The sequence below is a fragment of the Epinephelus moara genome, chromosome 15 (genome assembly GCF_006386435.1).
Source record: "Epinephelus moara isolate mb chromosome 15, YSFRI_EMoa_1.0, whole genome shotgun sequence".
In the NCBI taxonomy this organism is placed as follows: Eukaryota; Metazoa; Chordata; class Actinopteri; order Perciformes; family Serranidae; genus Epinephelus; species Epinephelus moara.
In genome coordinates, this window is record NC_065520.1 from 4,765,433 (window position 1) to 4,780,467 (window position 15,035).

Consider the following 15,035-nt stretch of genomic DNA (forward strand, 5'->3'; position numbering starts at 1 on the left):
ACAATACACAGACTGTCAGTTGGATGTGAAACAACAAAAGAAGAGAAACAAAGCTGAGGAGACGTCAGTGTTAATTCATCCATGACGTGAATGATACTCACTTTTAAAATGAATAATCAAACCCCTGCTAGATACGAACATGGGCGAGCCAAGGAATCAAAATGTCATCTTGGTGGTGAAAAGGAATCTTTTTACAATTTGTAGAAAATGAGGATGGCAGTCAAAAGCACATTTTGTGAAAACACAGCCCAGTTGCCAGAATACTAGGTTGGCATTGTATGTTTCTGCAAATCACAGATATGTTACATTTGTACATTTCATGTTTTAAGTTCTGATTACATATTAATGACCTGGGTATCTCATTAGGTAGAGGAAGGGATGGTGGATGGCATGACCCTATAGGCAAAACAGCTGCCAAGTCGTAGACAGCAGCATTTCTAGCTTTGGTTCTTGCAGACAAAGCAGGGTGTTTTTTAACGACACATCAGGACATTTCCACCTTTGCTTGTTGTGACAAAACCAGGTATTTTTCAACAGCGTGTAGGGACATTTCAAGCTGTGCTTGTTGTGACAAACTGGATATTTTTTCATGACATGTCGGGACATTCCTAGCTGTGCTTGTTTTAACAAAATTGAGTATTTTCTAACGACAGGTCAAGACATTTTCAGCTTTGTTTGTTGTGACAAAACCGGGTATTTTTCAACCGCATGTTGGGACATTTCCAGTTGTGCTTGTTGTGACAAAATGGATATTTTTTAATTAAAGATATTTTTCTGGGCATTTTTTGCCTTTAATGGACGGGACAGTTAAGTGTGAAAGGGGGAGAGAGAGAGAGAAGGAGAGACATGCAGCAAAGGGCCACAGGCTGGACTCGAACCCAGGCCGCTGCGGCAACAGCCTTGTACGTGGGGCGCCTGCTCTACCACTAAGCCACCGACGCCCCGACAAACTGGATATTTTTTCATGACTTGTCAGGACATTCCTGGCTGTGCTTGTTTTAACAACAAAGTATTTTCTAATGGCAGGTCAGGACATTTTCAGCTTTGTTTGTTGTGACAAAATCAGGTATTTTCCAACAGCATTTGTTTGTTGTGACAAAATCAGGTATTTTCCAACAGCATGTCGGGACATTTCAAGCTGTGCTTGTTGTGACAAACTGGATATTTTTTCATGACTTGTCGAGGCGTTCCTGGCTGTGCTTGTTCTAACAAAACCAAGTATTTTTTTAATGACACATTGGGACATTTCCAGGATTTTTTTTAACAACACATTTCCAGCCATATTTGTTGCGACCAAACTGGGTATTTTTAGCCAAAACATGATATTTTCCTAACCCTAACCAAGTTGTTATTCTGTCCATTCCAACATAAATGTATACAACTTCATAAAGTGTAACAATATGAGGAAGTTAGAGTTTGAAAATTACCTGAGAACAAAATACTTATTCACCACTCTCACTTGCTGCTTAGCTTAGCTTAGCATAAAGAGTGGAAACAGGGAAATACTTAGCCAGGCTCTATAATTAAAGTATTGTGAGATCTCAATTCTATGCAAAAAAAAAAAAAAAATTGTACATAATGCAGCCCTGCAAGGAAGGTGCTGCAGGGAATCATGGGTCATCTTTAAAGAAATGTGACAGCTCCCCCCCCAAACTCAGTGCATTTAACAATAGTGCTGCATAACCCCCTCCAGCTCAGGGCCCCCTTATAGTCCTGCCCTTTTCAACCCTGCTAGCATCAGCGCTGAATATTATTCATAGCACCTTGTCTCTATCACGGCATCTGTAAAAACTAAACACGATTATCCTGAAATTAATGAGCCGTATCCACCCCATTACATTTATCTGTTTAGTGGTGTTTTGGGCCTTCCTTTAGGGCATTATGCATGCTCTTCTGTTCATATTTATAACCCAGGCTTTTTATTAGCGACTTAGCGGGGTGCTAACAGTTGGGAGGCAGCATGTGCTTTGATGGTGATGGCAGGCGGCTCGGTGCAGGCCAAATGTGAAGGGAGGAGAGGGGATCAGCTGCCAGGCCACGGGCCCCGTGGAAGAGGGGAGGACAGGGCGAGACAGAGACGAGGAGAAGTCAGGAGAAGGAGAAAGAAGGACTTTTTTAACTTAAAAGTCAGAGGAGTTAGTGATCAGGACTGATTCACAGCTCTCAGCCCTGCTTGACTTTGCGAGAAGCGTGTCTTGTGATCAGCGAATATTTATCACACCTGCTATATTTTAAGCCTCACTAACCTGAGGTGTGTTCTGCATGCGCAATTCAGAGTGTGTTTGTGCATGAACAGAAATACAAAGTGCATTTGTGTATGGGGAAGCTTTTTTTTACATTTGCTTTTTGAGTGTTTTCTGTTTAAATGTGCACAGCTTTTTACCTGAGTAAAGCACAAGCATAACATTGAGGTGAGCTGACCTAAAACTGTGCAGTGACCTGACCCTTACCCCTAACCCTAAGTCTACGTTGTTCCTATTGGAGTATAAATACACTTCTATGGCTGCTGAGTCCTGTGTTTTCACATTGATTCTCACACAAATAGGATGTATGTTTATTTATGAGTAGGAAGATAGGCAGTATGTAGCGAAAAGTCATGCGCCTCTGCACAATTTGTACATAACACTGCTGAACTATACACTTTCTAAATGCTTTAATGACAAACTGAAGTAAAAGCAGACCTATATTTCAACCTGGACCATTCTTTCTAATCATTTACCAATCAGTTCGGACAACTTCAGTCCCTTGTCGCAGATATCCAGTGTATTCATATAAAATGTTGGAGAAGTAACCTGTGCAGCATCTTTGTGCACTCAGTATGGGAAGCTATTGCATTGTACGTCATAGATTGCGATTCAGTAGGCGCTGTCATTGTACAGTCTGCATACATCCAACTTGATGTCGTACCCAAGTTTATTAGATTCATGTTGCACAGTGTAGCTTGCACTAAACTTATAAGATGACTAAAATCTCTCAGTCTGTATGGGGGAGGGATTTAGTGGCATCTAGTGGTGAAGACTGCAGATTGCAACCAGCTGATACTTCTCCCGGTGAGAATTCCTTCAGTGTTCATTGTTGAGGAAGTTTTTACCAGGCGCGGAATTATCCACAGAGGGTCTTCCTCTCCAAGACAAACTGACCAGGTGATTAAAACTGGTAAAAACACTGAATGTAGCAATTTCATTTTACAAAGCAGTGTCTCTCCAATGTTGTTTGGTATGTCGGAAACGGGCTGCTAGCCCAGCACCTGCTAATATGTGCTCACCTTCTTTCTTTTAATTTAAGATGTAGACGTTCGGGAGCTGAGTCATCCACGTCCATTCTGGGCTACTCTAGAAACATGGCAGTGCAACATGGCGGTCTTCATAGACGAGGACCTGCTGCCTATGTAGATATAGGCTCATATACTTCATATAGCTCATTCTAAGGTAACAAAAACACATTCATTCTTATTTTCATGTGAATATACACTTAAGAAAACATACTTATCAAAATATATGCCATTTCTGCTAATATATCCCCCTAAATCCTACACACTGGACACAACAACATTAAATGCTGCCGCTCTGATTTCATGCCTCACCACTCAAACTTCAATCAGTGTCAACTTTGACCTTATTTGGTTGTAACCTTGCACCGCTCAGCCAATTAGATGAAACATTACCTGACATAACCTGAAAGTGACTCCTGATGAAACAGGTTTCATACAACCCCTCTTGATTTATCTTGATAGGCCTTTTTAAGGACGACATTTTGACATGTCACATTGGGAAAAGCACAGTAAATAATAATATTAATGTTAACTGAATTCCATTTAGCTGCTTTAGTTTCAGGGTCCTGGTATTGTGTACAGTTTATATCACTGGTTATGCACAGTATAGAGAGCCTTAGTCGGTGGTCATTAGTAGTAGGCGTTTTTGTTAATTTCATATATAAAATATTTTATTTTCTGTGCCCTCAGTTCAGATTTGAGTGGGTATGTTTACTGTTTATGTTTAAAGATGCTCTGTGCTTTGTCTCTGAGTAGCACTTCACAATGCCGCCTTTAATATGGAACATATGATGACACATACTGGTTTTGAACTGCCCGTGGGAAGAATGAACATGTAAGAGTGTGTCCATTCTTTGATTAAAAGCTCTGTTTTCACTGTCTTCTTTTCTCTCTGTAGAACACGCCATGTGAAATGACTTTTCTCTGACTCACTCATATCTCCGACAGTTGTCTCTTGTCTCTCCTGTGTGTGTATCTCATTCACTCGAGTCACAATGCTTACCAGAATGCAAGGCCGTAGGTTTGGTTTAAAAATTGTGGGGGACAAATATGAAAGGGGGGATTTGGGGGTCCCCTGTTAGGAAATTTTGAGCATGAAGCACTTTTAACAATTTGTGCCTTTTCTGCATCAGTGTATAGTGTAAACGTCTTTAATTTTGTCAAAATGGTAGTCCTCTGATACTTTCATCTTTTTATTGAGGGAGACATACGTACATGTCGTAAATATTGAGATGGATGTGTCACCTGCATCCCCCTTGAAATCTAAACCTATGTCGGATTGCACATATTTGATTGGCTGAGAGGCATCATGTAATACAATTTAACATATGCAATTGGTCTGTGAGTTTCCTGGTCCGCTACAAAGAAAAAGAAATGCTTCGTCAAAATAATTTTCAATCGATAATGTTGTAGCAATAACAAGACTTAGAATAAGAGGGGCTCAGACATGGAGTTGCACATTTGAGGGTTTACTTGCAAGAAAGCGAAAGACTTGGTACATAATGACAATTTATAGTGTGTGACAAATATGCATTGTGGGTACTGTAGGTACTTTCCAAGGGTTATTTCCTGCCACTCAGACTACCAGCTCCGAGAGCGATGCTTCTCCTCACATAACCAAATTTGGCCTGAAGCAACGCCAGATTATTTAGCTGAAGTCACGTCAGGGTAATAAGTTTATGTCCGGACACGTACACTATATTAATCAGTTACAGTTCTAGGTCTGGATGGGAAGGTGTCTGGGTTTGGACCTGGGAACAACCCAGTCTCACTCTGAATTCGTCAAAATCTGGGTCTTGGTCAGTGACTTCTGGCGTCAGACGCCGACCAAAAAAGCTTTCCCTTCCCGTTGGCATGATACGTGGCCGGTTGCCGTTATTGTTTAATGGCCAACCGTGTGTGTGTTGGAAAAATGTAACCACGTGCATTTGTTATTGAAGGGGAAAAAAACATCAATTTGCGGTGTTGTACCAATGTAGTGCGTTTATTTTAAAAGAGACACAAGTGTATTTTGGACAGAGGATGCATGTAACAGGCAGAACTTGACATAGCATCCCAGAATGTCCACAACCAACGCAGCCAGAGTACCTTGCGAGCTGTTTCTGGACGTGGAAATCCATGACCAAACGTCAATATGTGATGAGGTTGGAGTGAGAATGTGTTGGAGATGAAGGGGGATGGCGGGTTAATAAGTAGGAAGCATTTTGGTCATTTTGCTAACAAGGGGATTGCGTCCCCCCTTAAATCGACCACTGGACATTAGAAATTTGATAGTAGTAAAGTTAAATTCTCAAGAGCACTCCTGAAGCTGGTGATTGTCTTTTTCCGAGGGGCTTGAATCTGGAATCTGGTCCCAAGTCACCCCACCAACAGTGCCACCCAAGCCATTTGCTCCGGTTTGAAGGTGGAGGTGGGGCTGCTGGAACAGCCATTGGATTGTCTCAGCTTATCCTGGCTTGCATGAAGGAATCATCCCGAAAGCCTTTTAGGAAATGAACCCTGGCTTTATGCAGAGCCAATTGATGTTGGCTCTCCAGATCGGCGTTTGTCCAAACAGAGCTGAAGCGGGCCATGAACAGCTCCTTTATCTTGGCTATTGTACTTTGCTTTTGGCTCTTGATTCCATGCCTACACACAAGTTGCACATTCACTTTAGGCCACGAGATCAGCAAATAGACGTGCATGTGCGTAGGTGTTGCACAAACACACACATACACACACACAAGAACTGCATAATTAGCATAATTATGCTGCACACACGTGCACTTGCAAAAATTATGCGCACACACACAAACTGGCATAATTATATGCAGCCACATACAGTACACACACCCACACTGCTCTACGGTACACACACAGAAGCCGCTGATCAACTGCATGACCTTCTCTCTTACAATGTTAATGTCACCACCTGGGGGAGGAGGGTGGTGGAAGGAAGGGGTGGGGGCTTGATGGAGTGATGGGAGAAAAGAAGGGGGCACAACAAGGCTTGATAAGCCTGTCGTACCCGCCACCCGCCACCCCCTCAGCCTCTTTCATCCCTCTTACCTCGTCAAACATCCCTTCAGCATGCACACACTTATAAGTACAGTGTGCCTGCATGCACACTCACACTCCACCTTACACCACGTCACAGCCGACATCCAAGCACATCCTTGCACATCACCGTGGGTCGTAACCCAACATTCAGTGTGCATGAACCCTTTTCTGTGTCTGTGTGTGAGGCCTGTGGCTTGCCCGCTGACAGGATCCTGTTATGCCAAATGTCACACTTCCAAAAAGGATTCACCCCCCACGGAGAAAATGAAGTCAACACCTTCCTTTCGCTCTTACTCCATCGCCTCCCTCTCGTCTCCTGCCTCCTTCACCTTGTACCTCCATCACTCTCTTCTTCCTCCTCCTCCTCCTTCTCCGTCTTCCACTCAGCCCCCCTCTCACTTATCCGTTTCTATCCTCTTTTCCGCTCCCTTGAACTATCTCTACCTCACACACACACTCACCTTGGTTTGCAGTCCTCAGCGTTTTGCTGAATAAAGTCCCCTTTAACTGGCTGGTTTTAGCGGATAATTAGTCCTCACCTTGGGAGAGGAGGAGACGACAATGAGAAGAAAAGGAGTGGAAAAAAGCAGAGAGAAAAGGGTGATTTGGGGGAATCGATATGGGGTGAAGCAGAAGTACAAGGGTGATGGCGAGAGTGAGAAGGGCAGCGAGGCAGAGGGATTGAAAGATGAAGTGAACAGAGCAGGTTTTTTTCTATACATGTACGCATTACCTTCATCATGTCTCAACGCCTTCAATATTTAATTGCATTCTGAAAAAAGGAATAAAGGGAAAAAAACAACCTTCTCATTTAATTCACGATTCACTGGCCTCAGCCATCAAGGAGACAGTAGAGACCTCTCACATGGCGCATGAAAGAAGTTATTTTTTTTAAGTCATCACAGGAAAAAAATTAATAAAAACATGTAGGCGTGCAGCGGAGGGAGGAGGCACGGCGCATTATCTTCACTTGTCGCTGTAGATGTGGTCTTGAGCAGCTTTTTAATTTGATGTCAGTATGCAAATACTGTAAACAGTCAAAAAACAACTCCAAATCCCTTTTTGTTCCTAGAAGACTTAGAGGAGAAATTACACTCCCTTAGCAACAGACACCCCCCCTCCAAAAAAGAAAAAAAAAATGTTCGGCTTTATTTTTAGAAGGTGCAAACAAGGAGAGTGGGGGGTGGGGGGGTGTAAGATTGTAAATGTCTCTGATGTGTTCAGTCTGTACAACCTTATTCCTGATAATGGAACTAGCTCCTCTGTCTGTCAGTGCCTATTTACACACAAATGAAGTGGCGAGTTGCACGCGCCCAGTGGAGCTGCTAGCCTCCATCTCAGCTGTCAAAATGGGTTAGTGGCTACAAGCGAAACACAACGATCCCTGGGATCAAACTGGCGCCGTCCATTCAAACATAATAGCTTCATCCTTGGACATGGAGCGTCTCTTCTTTCCCCTCGCTGGCTCTCCTCTCAGAACCTTGCCAGCTTGTTGTAAAGTAATAGACTTCTCAGGGATGCCAGTTCACACAAATCGGGGATGTAGCCTTTTATTTGCCCTCCGAGGGGAGAGGTGTTTGGAGTAATAGGGATGAAGCAGACCATAACTACAGCTGAATAAATCTTCCTATCTTGGTTCAGTGGAAGCCGGTGCACACATGGCTTGTCAAAGCTCTATAAAATGTTGTTTGATAGGAGTTCTGTTCAGTTTAGGACTTCTCCTCCCGCTATCCACTCCAGCTCGCTTTCGTTCCGCGCTACAGCGGTTGCAATCAATCAGTGTGTAATCAGCCGTCGAGCCGGAGTTGCCAGGTAATCCTGGCTGTCTTGGTGGCTATCTGTGCGTGTGCGCATGTGACAGCTGGCAGAGCTGCTAAGTTGCCTGTCTGGGTGAGTGGATGGCACCACGCAGATTTTCTGTCCGCAGTGTGTAAAGGCATATCGGATGATCTGATGGCTGTTGAAATTGTCAAGTGGGATTTGAGAGTGAGGACGAGCATTTTCAGTGCCCAAATGCGTGAACTTACCTGAGTCTTTTCTCCCTCTTTCTCTCCTGCAGACCTGCCTAGAATTGGAGCGCTATCTGCAGACAGAGCCCAAGCGTCTGTCAGAGCTCTTCGACCAAGACCTGGATGGCCTCCTAACTCCGGCCTACCTGAAGGAGGACGGTGAGGAAGAGCTGACGGACGCCCTGCTCCCCAGCCTACCCAGCCTCCCTGAGCCCCCGAGCCCTCCTCCAGTCCTCCTCTGCCCAACACGGAAGAATTTTCCCTCCACTGGTGCAATGAAAAGAGACCTCAAACCTAAGGGCCAGGGGCTGGAAAGCGCAGAGGGCATGGAAGGGGTACACCAGGCCCAGCTGAGCGCCGTCACCTCCCTGACGCCACCGTCGTCGCCAGAGCTGGGCAGGCACCTCGTCAAACCCAACCAGACGCTGACAGCCTCAGCTGATGGGACACTTACCCTGAAGCTGGTGGCCAGGAAGGTGGGGCTTAGCGCGGCCCGGCTGGTGGCGGCGCACGCACTCCCTGTTCGAATGAGGGACGAAGAAGAGGGGGCGACTTGTGTTATCGGGGTGGGGGAGCTACCAGAGAACAAGAAGAGGATCCACCGTTGTCAATTCAACGGCTGCAGGAAGGTGTACACCAAGAGCTCCCACCTAAAGGCCCATCAGAGGACACATACAGGTGAGAATTGGACCCACTCCTAATACACCTCTTGCCCCATCACTTAGCCCTTACCCTTCTGTTTCGTACTTTCACATCTAGGGGTAGGGTAACCCAATTCTTGTTGGGATAGAGGGGTAGGGTAGTCCCACATTTAATGTATTTCCATGTTGCATCCCCCCCATTTGATGGCATATGATGCCTGGAATTTAACTTAAGGCCAGCAGCAAAGTTGTATTTGTAACCCCTCCTCTAATATCAGTGAAGAATGGCAGGGTAGGAACACAGGATGCTAACATTAGCCTAGCAAGCACCACGATAACATTTTAGGGTCTTGAAGGGTTGCCCCATGTCATAGGGGAAGTTTTCAAGCACTACCCCTTGTATCTCTGTTCCAAGGGGGCAAGGTAGCTCTCAAAATGAGGAGTGGGGGTTAAAATATAAAATGAAATTGAGCCTAAGTCATGTGCAAAAGTGTTTTTGAAAATGTGGTTTTAGCAGCAGTTCGTGTAAGTGAAAGACAAAGCAGTAGTAGTAGTACTTTGTTAGAGGTGGAATATCGTGCTGCTATTTGCAAGTACATTAAGAGTTTGTTTATCAAATCAATCATTACTTCTAAACTTTCAGTTTGTGTGCTTGACACAAGGGAGCAAAATGACTTTTCTGCAAAGCCTCCTCAGTGTGCAATAGTCATTTAGCCTCAAGACTGGTTCAATATAATTATATGGAATTGCCCACGCTGCTCACATTAATATACATTGTTTTGTGTAAATGTGTATGCTTCTTTTTATTTTGATAGGAGTTGTACAGAGACATACGTTTACACAATTTGTATTCGTAAACATGGCCATATTAGTTTAGATATAATGTCAGAAAGTGATCCTATGAGACTTTCAGTCAGGCAGCTCTGAGGACACCTCTCTTACCAAGAGGTAGCCACTTGCTACACCTGCGGGTAATAAACCTGATTGACACTCATTGTTGATGGCAGGCTAAAAAGGCTCAGTCCTGAGGCTAAATGGCTGTTGCACACTGAAGGAGACACAGCCAGAAAGTCAGTACTGAACACAGAAACAGAAGGAGCTTTCTATCAATTTGTGTGTTTCCTTGAAATCTCAGCCACTCAATCACCGATGTATGCTCTGTGGGGCAATTTGCATCTGGATAATTCTTTTGGTCTTTGAGTGGAGACTGTTTGCATTTTCCTACAAGAGACATAAAATGTGGGCTGCTTTCAGTGCAGGCATTTACATCAATCCATGGTTTATGTGAGCACTGCATGCATCTATCCCTTTTCCAGTCATTCATTCACCCCTCCAGGCCAGACTCCTTTCTGAATTCCTAGATAACCTGACGTGAGATAATTGAGGAAAATCCCTCAGCTTCACACTCTTGGAACAAGTACAAAATGCACACAAAGTGATAAGAAATGCAAAGAAAAAACAGCCAAGTAATCACAGAACAGGCTTAAACCCTGGTCCCCTTGTTGGCATATAAAAAATCACCACATAAGATAAAAATGTGATGATTTAAGAAAACCCACTTTTCTTATCCTGCTCCTACCCTAAGTACTTCTCTGTGCCAAACCAGGACGGGTCCTCCTTGTCAAGGTTCTTCTCAACAAGGAAGGGGGGAGGGGTTCAGGAGCTATAACTCTCCCGCTCTTCCATCTCAATCCCAAACCACTCAGACCCCTGTCGGGGAGCTGTCCTCCGTCTGAGTAACTGCACAGTGATGGATGGATTGACCTGGATAGGCTGCCATTTCCCCGGTTTATTTCAGGCCCTACCCGTCCTCTATGCGTTCTATACTGTAAGTCTAGGTCAGTGGTTCTCAGTCTGAGGTTGTTTGATTTTGCAGGGGTAGTGATGGGATCATTCTAAGACCAGAAAAATATGTCTCAAATATAAAGGTAAATTATAATCTTAGGAGGCAGGTCATGAGGGATCCATCTGTATGCTTACTCCAGTAATAATGAAGGAGGAACAGAAATTGGTGGTACGGTAGTGTTCACATTAATCAAACAAACTGGACTTTGTGATCAAGTGTATTTGGATTGTGGCCTAGGTCCCTGATCTAAAAGCCTCCCTAAATGTATGGTGGACTACAATCTTGACTCTAATATATAAAGCTGTTTCTTTGCATGTTTTACCCCGCGGAGATACAGCAAGGACGTCCATCATGCTAAATGAAGTTACAGGAGCTCTAATTAAATTTTCTTGCTACCCACCATCTAAACCCTTAAACGTAATGGTTGACAGATCACCAAAGCTGTCCAATTTAGAAGCTCCACAAGCTTCTACCACAAGCTCTCCCTGGCATGGTGTGAATATAAATAAAGCCAACTTGTCAATGACTATATGTTAAGGATGAAGAAAACACGCTGTATGTGTGATCACACCCTTGGCGGTGCGCGCCACGGGTTTGGGCATCAGCCTGACTGGAACAAAGGACACAGACACGCGATCATTGATTTCCCCATTGTGACATGTTTGCATCCCCATGTGCTTAAGCTCCATGCCAACTGGGCCAGCGCTGGGAGACCAGTGCCACTGATGCTGTCCAGTCATAATATCCATACAAGCCAAGGGATAGACAAGAAGGATTAAATGGCTTAATCAGAAATTCAGAGAATATCTCAAGTATCCCATGTTTGGATTCATATTAAATCTTCATATTGCAAATTGACCAAACAGAGATACTTTTAAGTTGCAAATTCTCAAATTTTAGAAATTAGAATTAGGAATTTGGAATAAGTCGATTTTGGAATTAGTAAATTTTGGCATTTTTTCTTGGAAAATGACTTACTTGATTTATTTCTCTAACAAAACAGCTAGAAAAGTAATAATTTCAGGACAATATTAAACTCTACATCCCAATACACCTTAAAAAAGACCCTTTTTGGATCAAACCATCACCTTTTAAACTATTTTAATTGTAAGCTTATGTAGCATATGCCTTTATTTCTCCAGTAATTTGTTGGAGAAAATGATATAATGATTTAATGATACAATAATGTTATATATAGCCTCATAAAGGGCTCCGTTTCTGGAGAAACCCCTCCCCCCGAACCTATCCTTGCCACTTCAGGTGCTTTGGATAAAAGCATCCACCCAAAGAACGCCTCTCTTGTTATTCAAACCAGGAAAGTGGAATGATAAAAGGGGGGAGAATGTCGACATAAGATGACACAAAGAAAACACAAAAGCTAAAGAAAAGGCAGAAGAAGAGGAGATAGTAACGTGGAGTGAAACAAAGAGTAGATGAAGACAGAAGACATGAACGGGGGGCGGGGGCGGGGGGGTACAGTAGAGCGACCCTCTTCAGAAAGAGACAGCAGTGCCACAGGCTCCCCCATTCACTGAGCCATTATCCTGACAAGTTTAAAGATGTCATTACTCAAATCCTCTTTTTCTTAGTTGTTATTTCCATAAATTACTGACGGAGAAAAGGCTACGATTTAATCTGGAATTAGACGGGCTGAGTTGAAATGACAGTGCCCTGTAGAGCTTTTTGTGAATAGGCTTATGGCAGATAAGGAATGGTACAATTAGATTTTGGGCAGGGTGAGGGAACGGGTAAAACACGAGGACTGTTGGGTTATTCTGCCTTCTCTCTCTTCGTCTCTCTCTTTCCCTCTGTTCCTCATCTGCCTTTTTCTCTCGCTCTTTCTAATCTTTCTCTCTGCGGTTCTCTCCTTATTTCGCTCTATATCAGTCTAACACGTCTGTCTCTGTATATGCTTCTCTGGCACGCTCTTATTTTATTGCTTTGCTCTTTTGCCACTCACTTTCTCTCACTCTCTCTGGGCTGAGGCCAACGATTCGAGAAAAATATTGCACTTGTTTTCTATAGATTAAACTTCAAGCTAGTATTTGTGGCATGTAGTTTAATTAATCTTATTTTCTGTCACATATATAATGTTACAATGACGGATGTTCATATTAAAAGTGGCTAAATTTTCAAATAATGTTCCTCGTCACATGACATGCGGTACGTGCTGCTGCGTTCCAAAAGTTGAACTCCACTTATCTCAGAGCACAGCCATCGCAACGGCATTGTTCTGATGTTTGAGAGCGCCTGTCGCACATCTACATTGAAATCATCATGTAGATCATCAAATCTACATGTAGCTACATGCTAACATCAGGGAAGATCTTGGCTGCCGATTTGTTAATTCCCCCAGATTTTGGATTGTTTTCCTGCTGGAGCATGTCAAGTTGTAAAGATTTTGGTTAAGACGCTTTTACCAGTGATTTTCTATGGTTTAAAATGCCACTTTACTCCATAACAGTCATTCCCCAGGTGCAGGTAAACTGCTACATGTAGCTACATGCTAACATCAGGGAAGATCTTGGTTACTGATTTTTTATTTCCTCAAAATTTTGGATTATATTCCTGCTGGAACATGTCCAATTGTAGAGATTTTGGTTTAGAAGCTTGGTGATTTTTCATGGTCAAGAATGCCACTGTACTCCATTACAGTCACTCCTCAAGTGCAATTAAACTGCTACATGTAGCTACATGCCAACATTAGGGAAGATCTTGGTTGCCAATTTGTTATTTCCTCTAGATTTTGGATTATATTCTTGCTGGAACATGTCCAATTGTAGAGATTTTGGTTTAGAGGCTTTAACTGGTGTTTTTTTTTATGGTTAAAAATGCCAGTGTACTCCGTTACAGTCACTCCCCAGGTGCAAATAAACTGCTACATGTAGCTACATGCTAACATCAGGGAGACATGTAAACTTGGATGCTGATTTTTCACAGTGGGAAGTGGCGCCATGCTATGCATGCCATGTTTTTGTGCCCTCAAATTCATTGTTTTTAATGTAGATGCGCTATATGGCTAGAGGAAGGAGATGTTTTGCAACCATGTGTGATAGTCTGGTGTCCATTTACTTAAAGCCATGTAGTGTTTGGTCTTTCTACACAAAATAATGCCAGATAAAATAATTATTTTTCTTGTTCAAGTCAAAGAAACGGTAATTGTTAAGTAGAATTGGCTGGGTTTCCACAGAAAAATAACCAAATTTAGCCCACGTTTATAAAGACACTGTATTGTGTTAGTGGGTAACTTGACATTATTCTGTCTTACTCAGATTTAATCATGACATTCATAAGTGCAATTATGTTTCTTGATACATAGTTAATGATAAACAAACAATGTTCATCTTCCAGCCCTAGTTTTCCATCATCCCTCATGCCTCTCTCCAACATACTTTATTTCTCCATCAGTTCCCCCGTCTATCATTCTTCTCTCTAAACCTGTTTCCCTCATCCTCTCCCTTTTGCCATATCTGTAGTGCTAGTTGTGTGTAGGAGCCTGTAAAGCGTTCTCCGAGAGCCTCTCTAATGACCTCCGAGACCCGGATGCCCTGCTTCGGCTCCGGCTAATGGAGGGAATGCAATTAAATTCAACACTGGCACCTGAGAGGCTGGAGCGAGGGCGCGCACGTGTGTATGCACGCGCATGCTAGAGAGCATTCGGAAGTAACAGATTACACTTAATGGGATTACAGTGACTCAGAAAACACCCAGTTATCAGATTACTGATGAGAAATATGTGATTGCTTATTTGATTACTTAAAAAGAAAAAAAGTCGAAGGGGAAAAGCATTTTGATTGCACATCATTTTTTGCCTGAAACCAGTGAATGGTGTCAGCTGATGGGGATTTTATTAAATACTGCAGAATAAATGATGGTTCTCAACAACAGCACTGTCCACAATCCTGATTCTTTAAATCAGAAGAAATAATCCACTTAGCTTCATAATCTACATTATATGTTTTACAGGCAAAGTAATCCAAAAGTAATAGAGCATAATCAGATTATGTTGCCGGGTCGGGGCTAATCCCGTGGATTAGGTTTCTGATTGCCATTTTAAACTGCCAATCAGTCCGACTGTATGTAACATTGTATTTAAAAAGTAACCTTCCCCGTCCAGTTTGTGTGTGACTGTGTGTTTGAGAAGGCGAGCGTGCACCTGCTCTACTTGCCTGTTTGTACGAGGGCATCTTGAGAGAGAGGAGAGAGGAGGGGGGGGGGGGGGGGGGGGG

The 15,035-nt window shown here is 43.2% G+C and overlaps 1 protein-coding gene across 1 annotated transcript in view; it reads left to right on the forward strand.

Annotated features, from left to right (window-relative positions):
- LOC126402027 (Krueppel-like factor 7) overlaps positions 1 to 15,035 on the forward strand; it is a 52,132-nt gene that overhangs the window by 21,819 nt on the left and 15,278 nt on the right. The window contains exon 2 of the mRNA XM_050063670.1: positions 8,370 to 8,997. Coding sequence (XP_049919627.1) covers positions 8,370 to 8,997 — 628 coding nt within the window. The remainder of the gene's footprint in view (positions 1 to 8,369; positions 8,998 to 15,035) is intronic.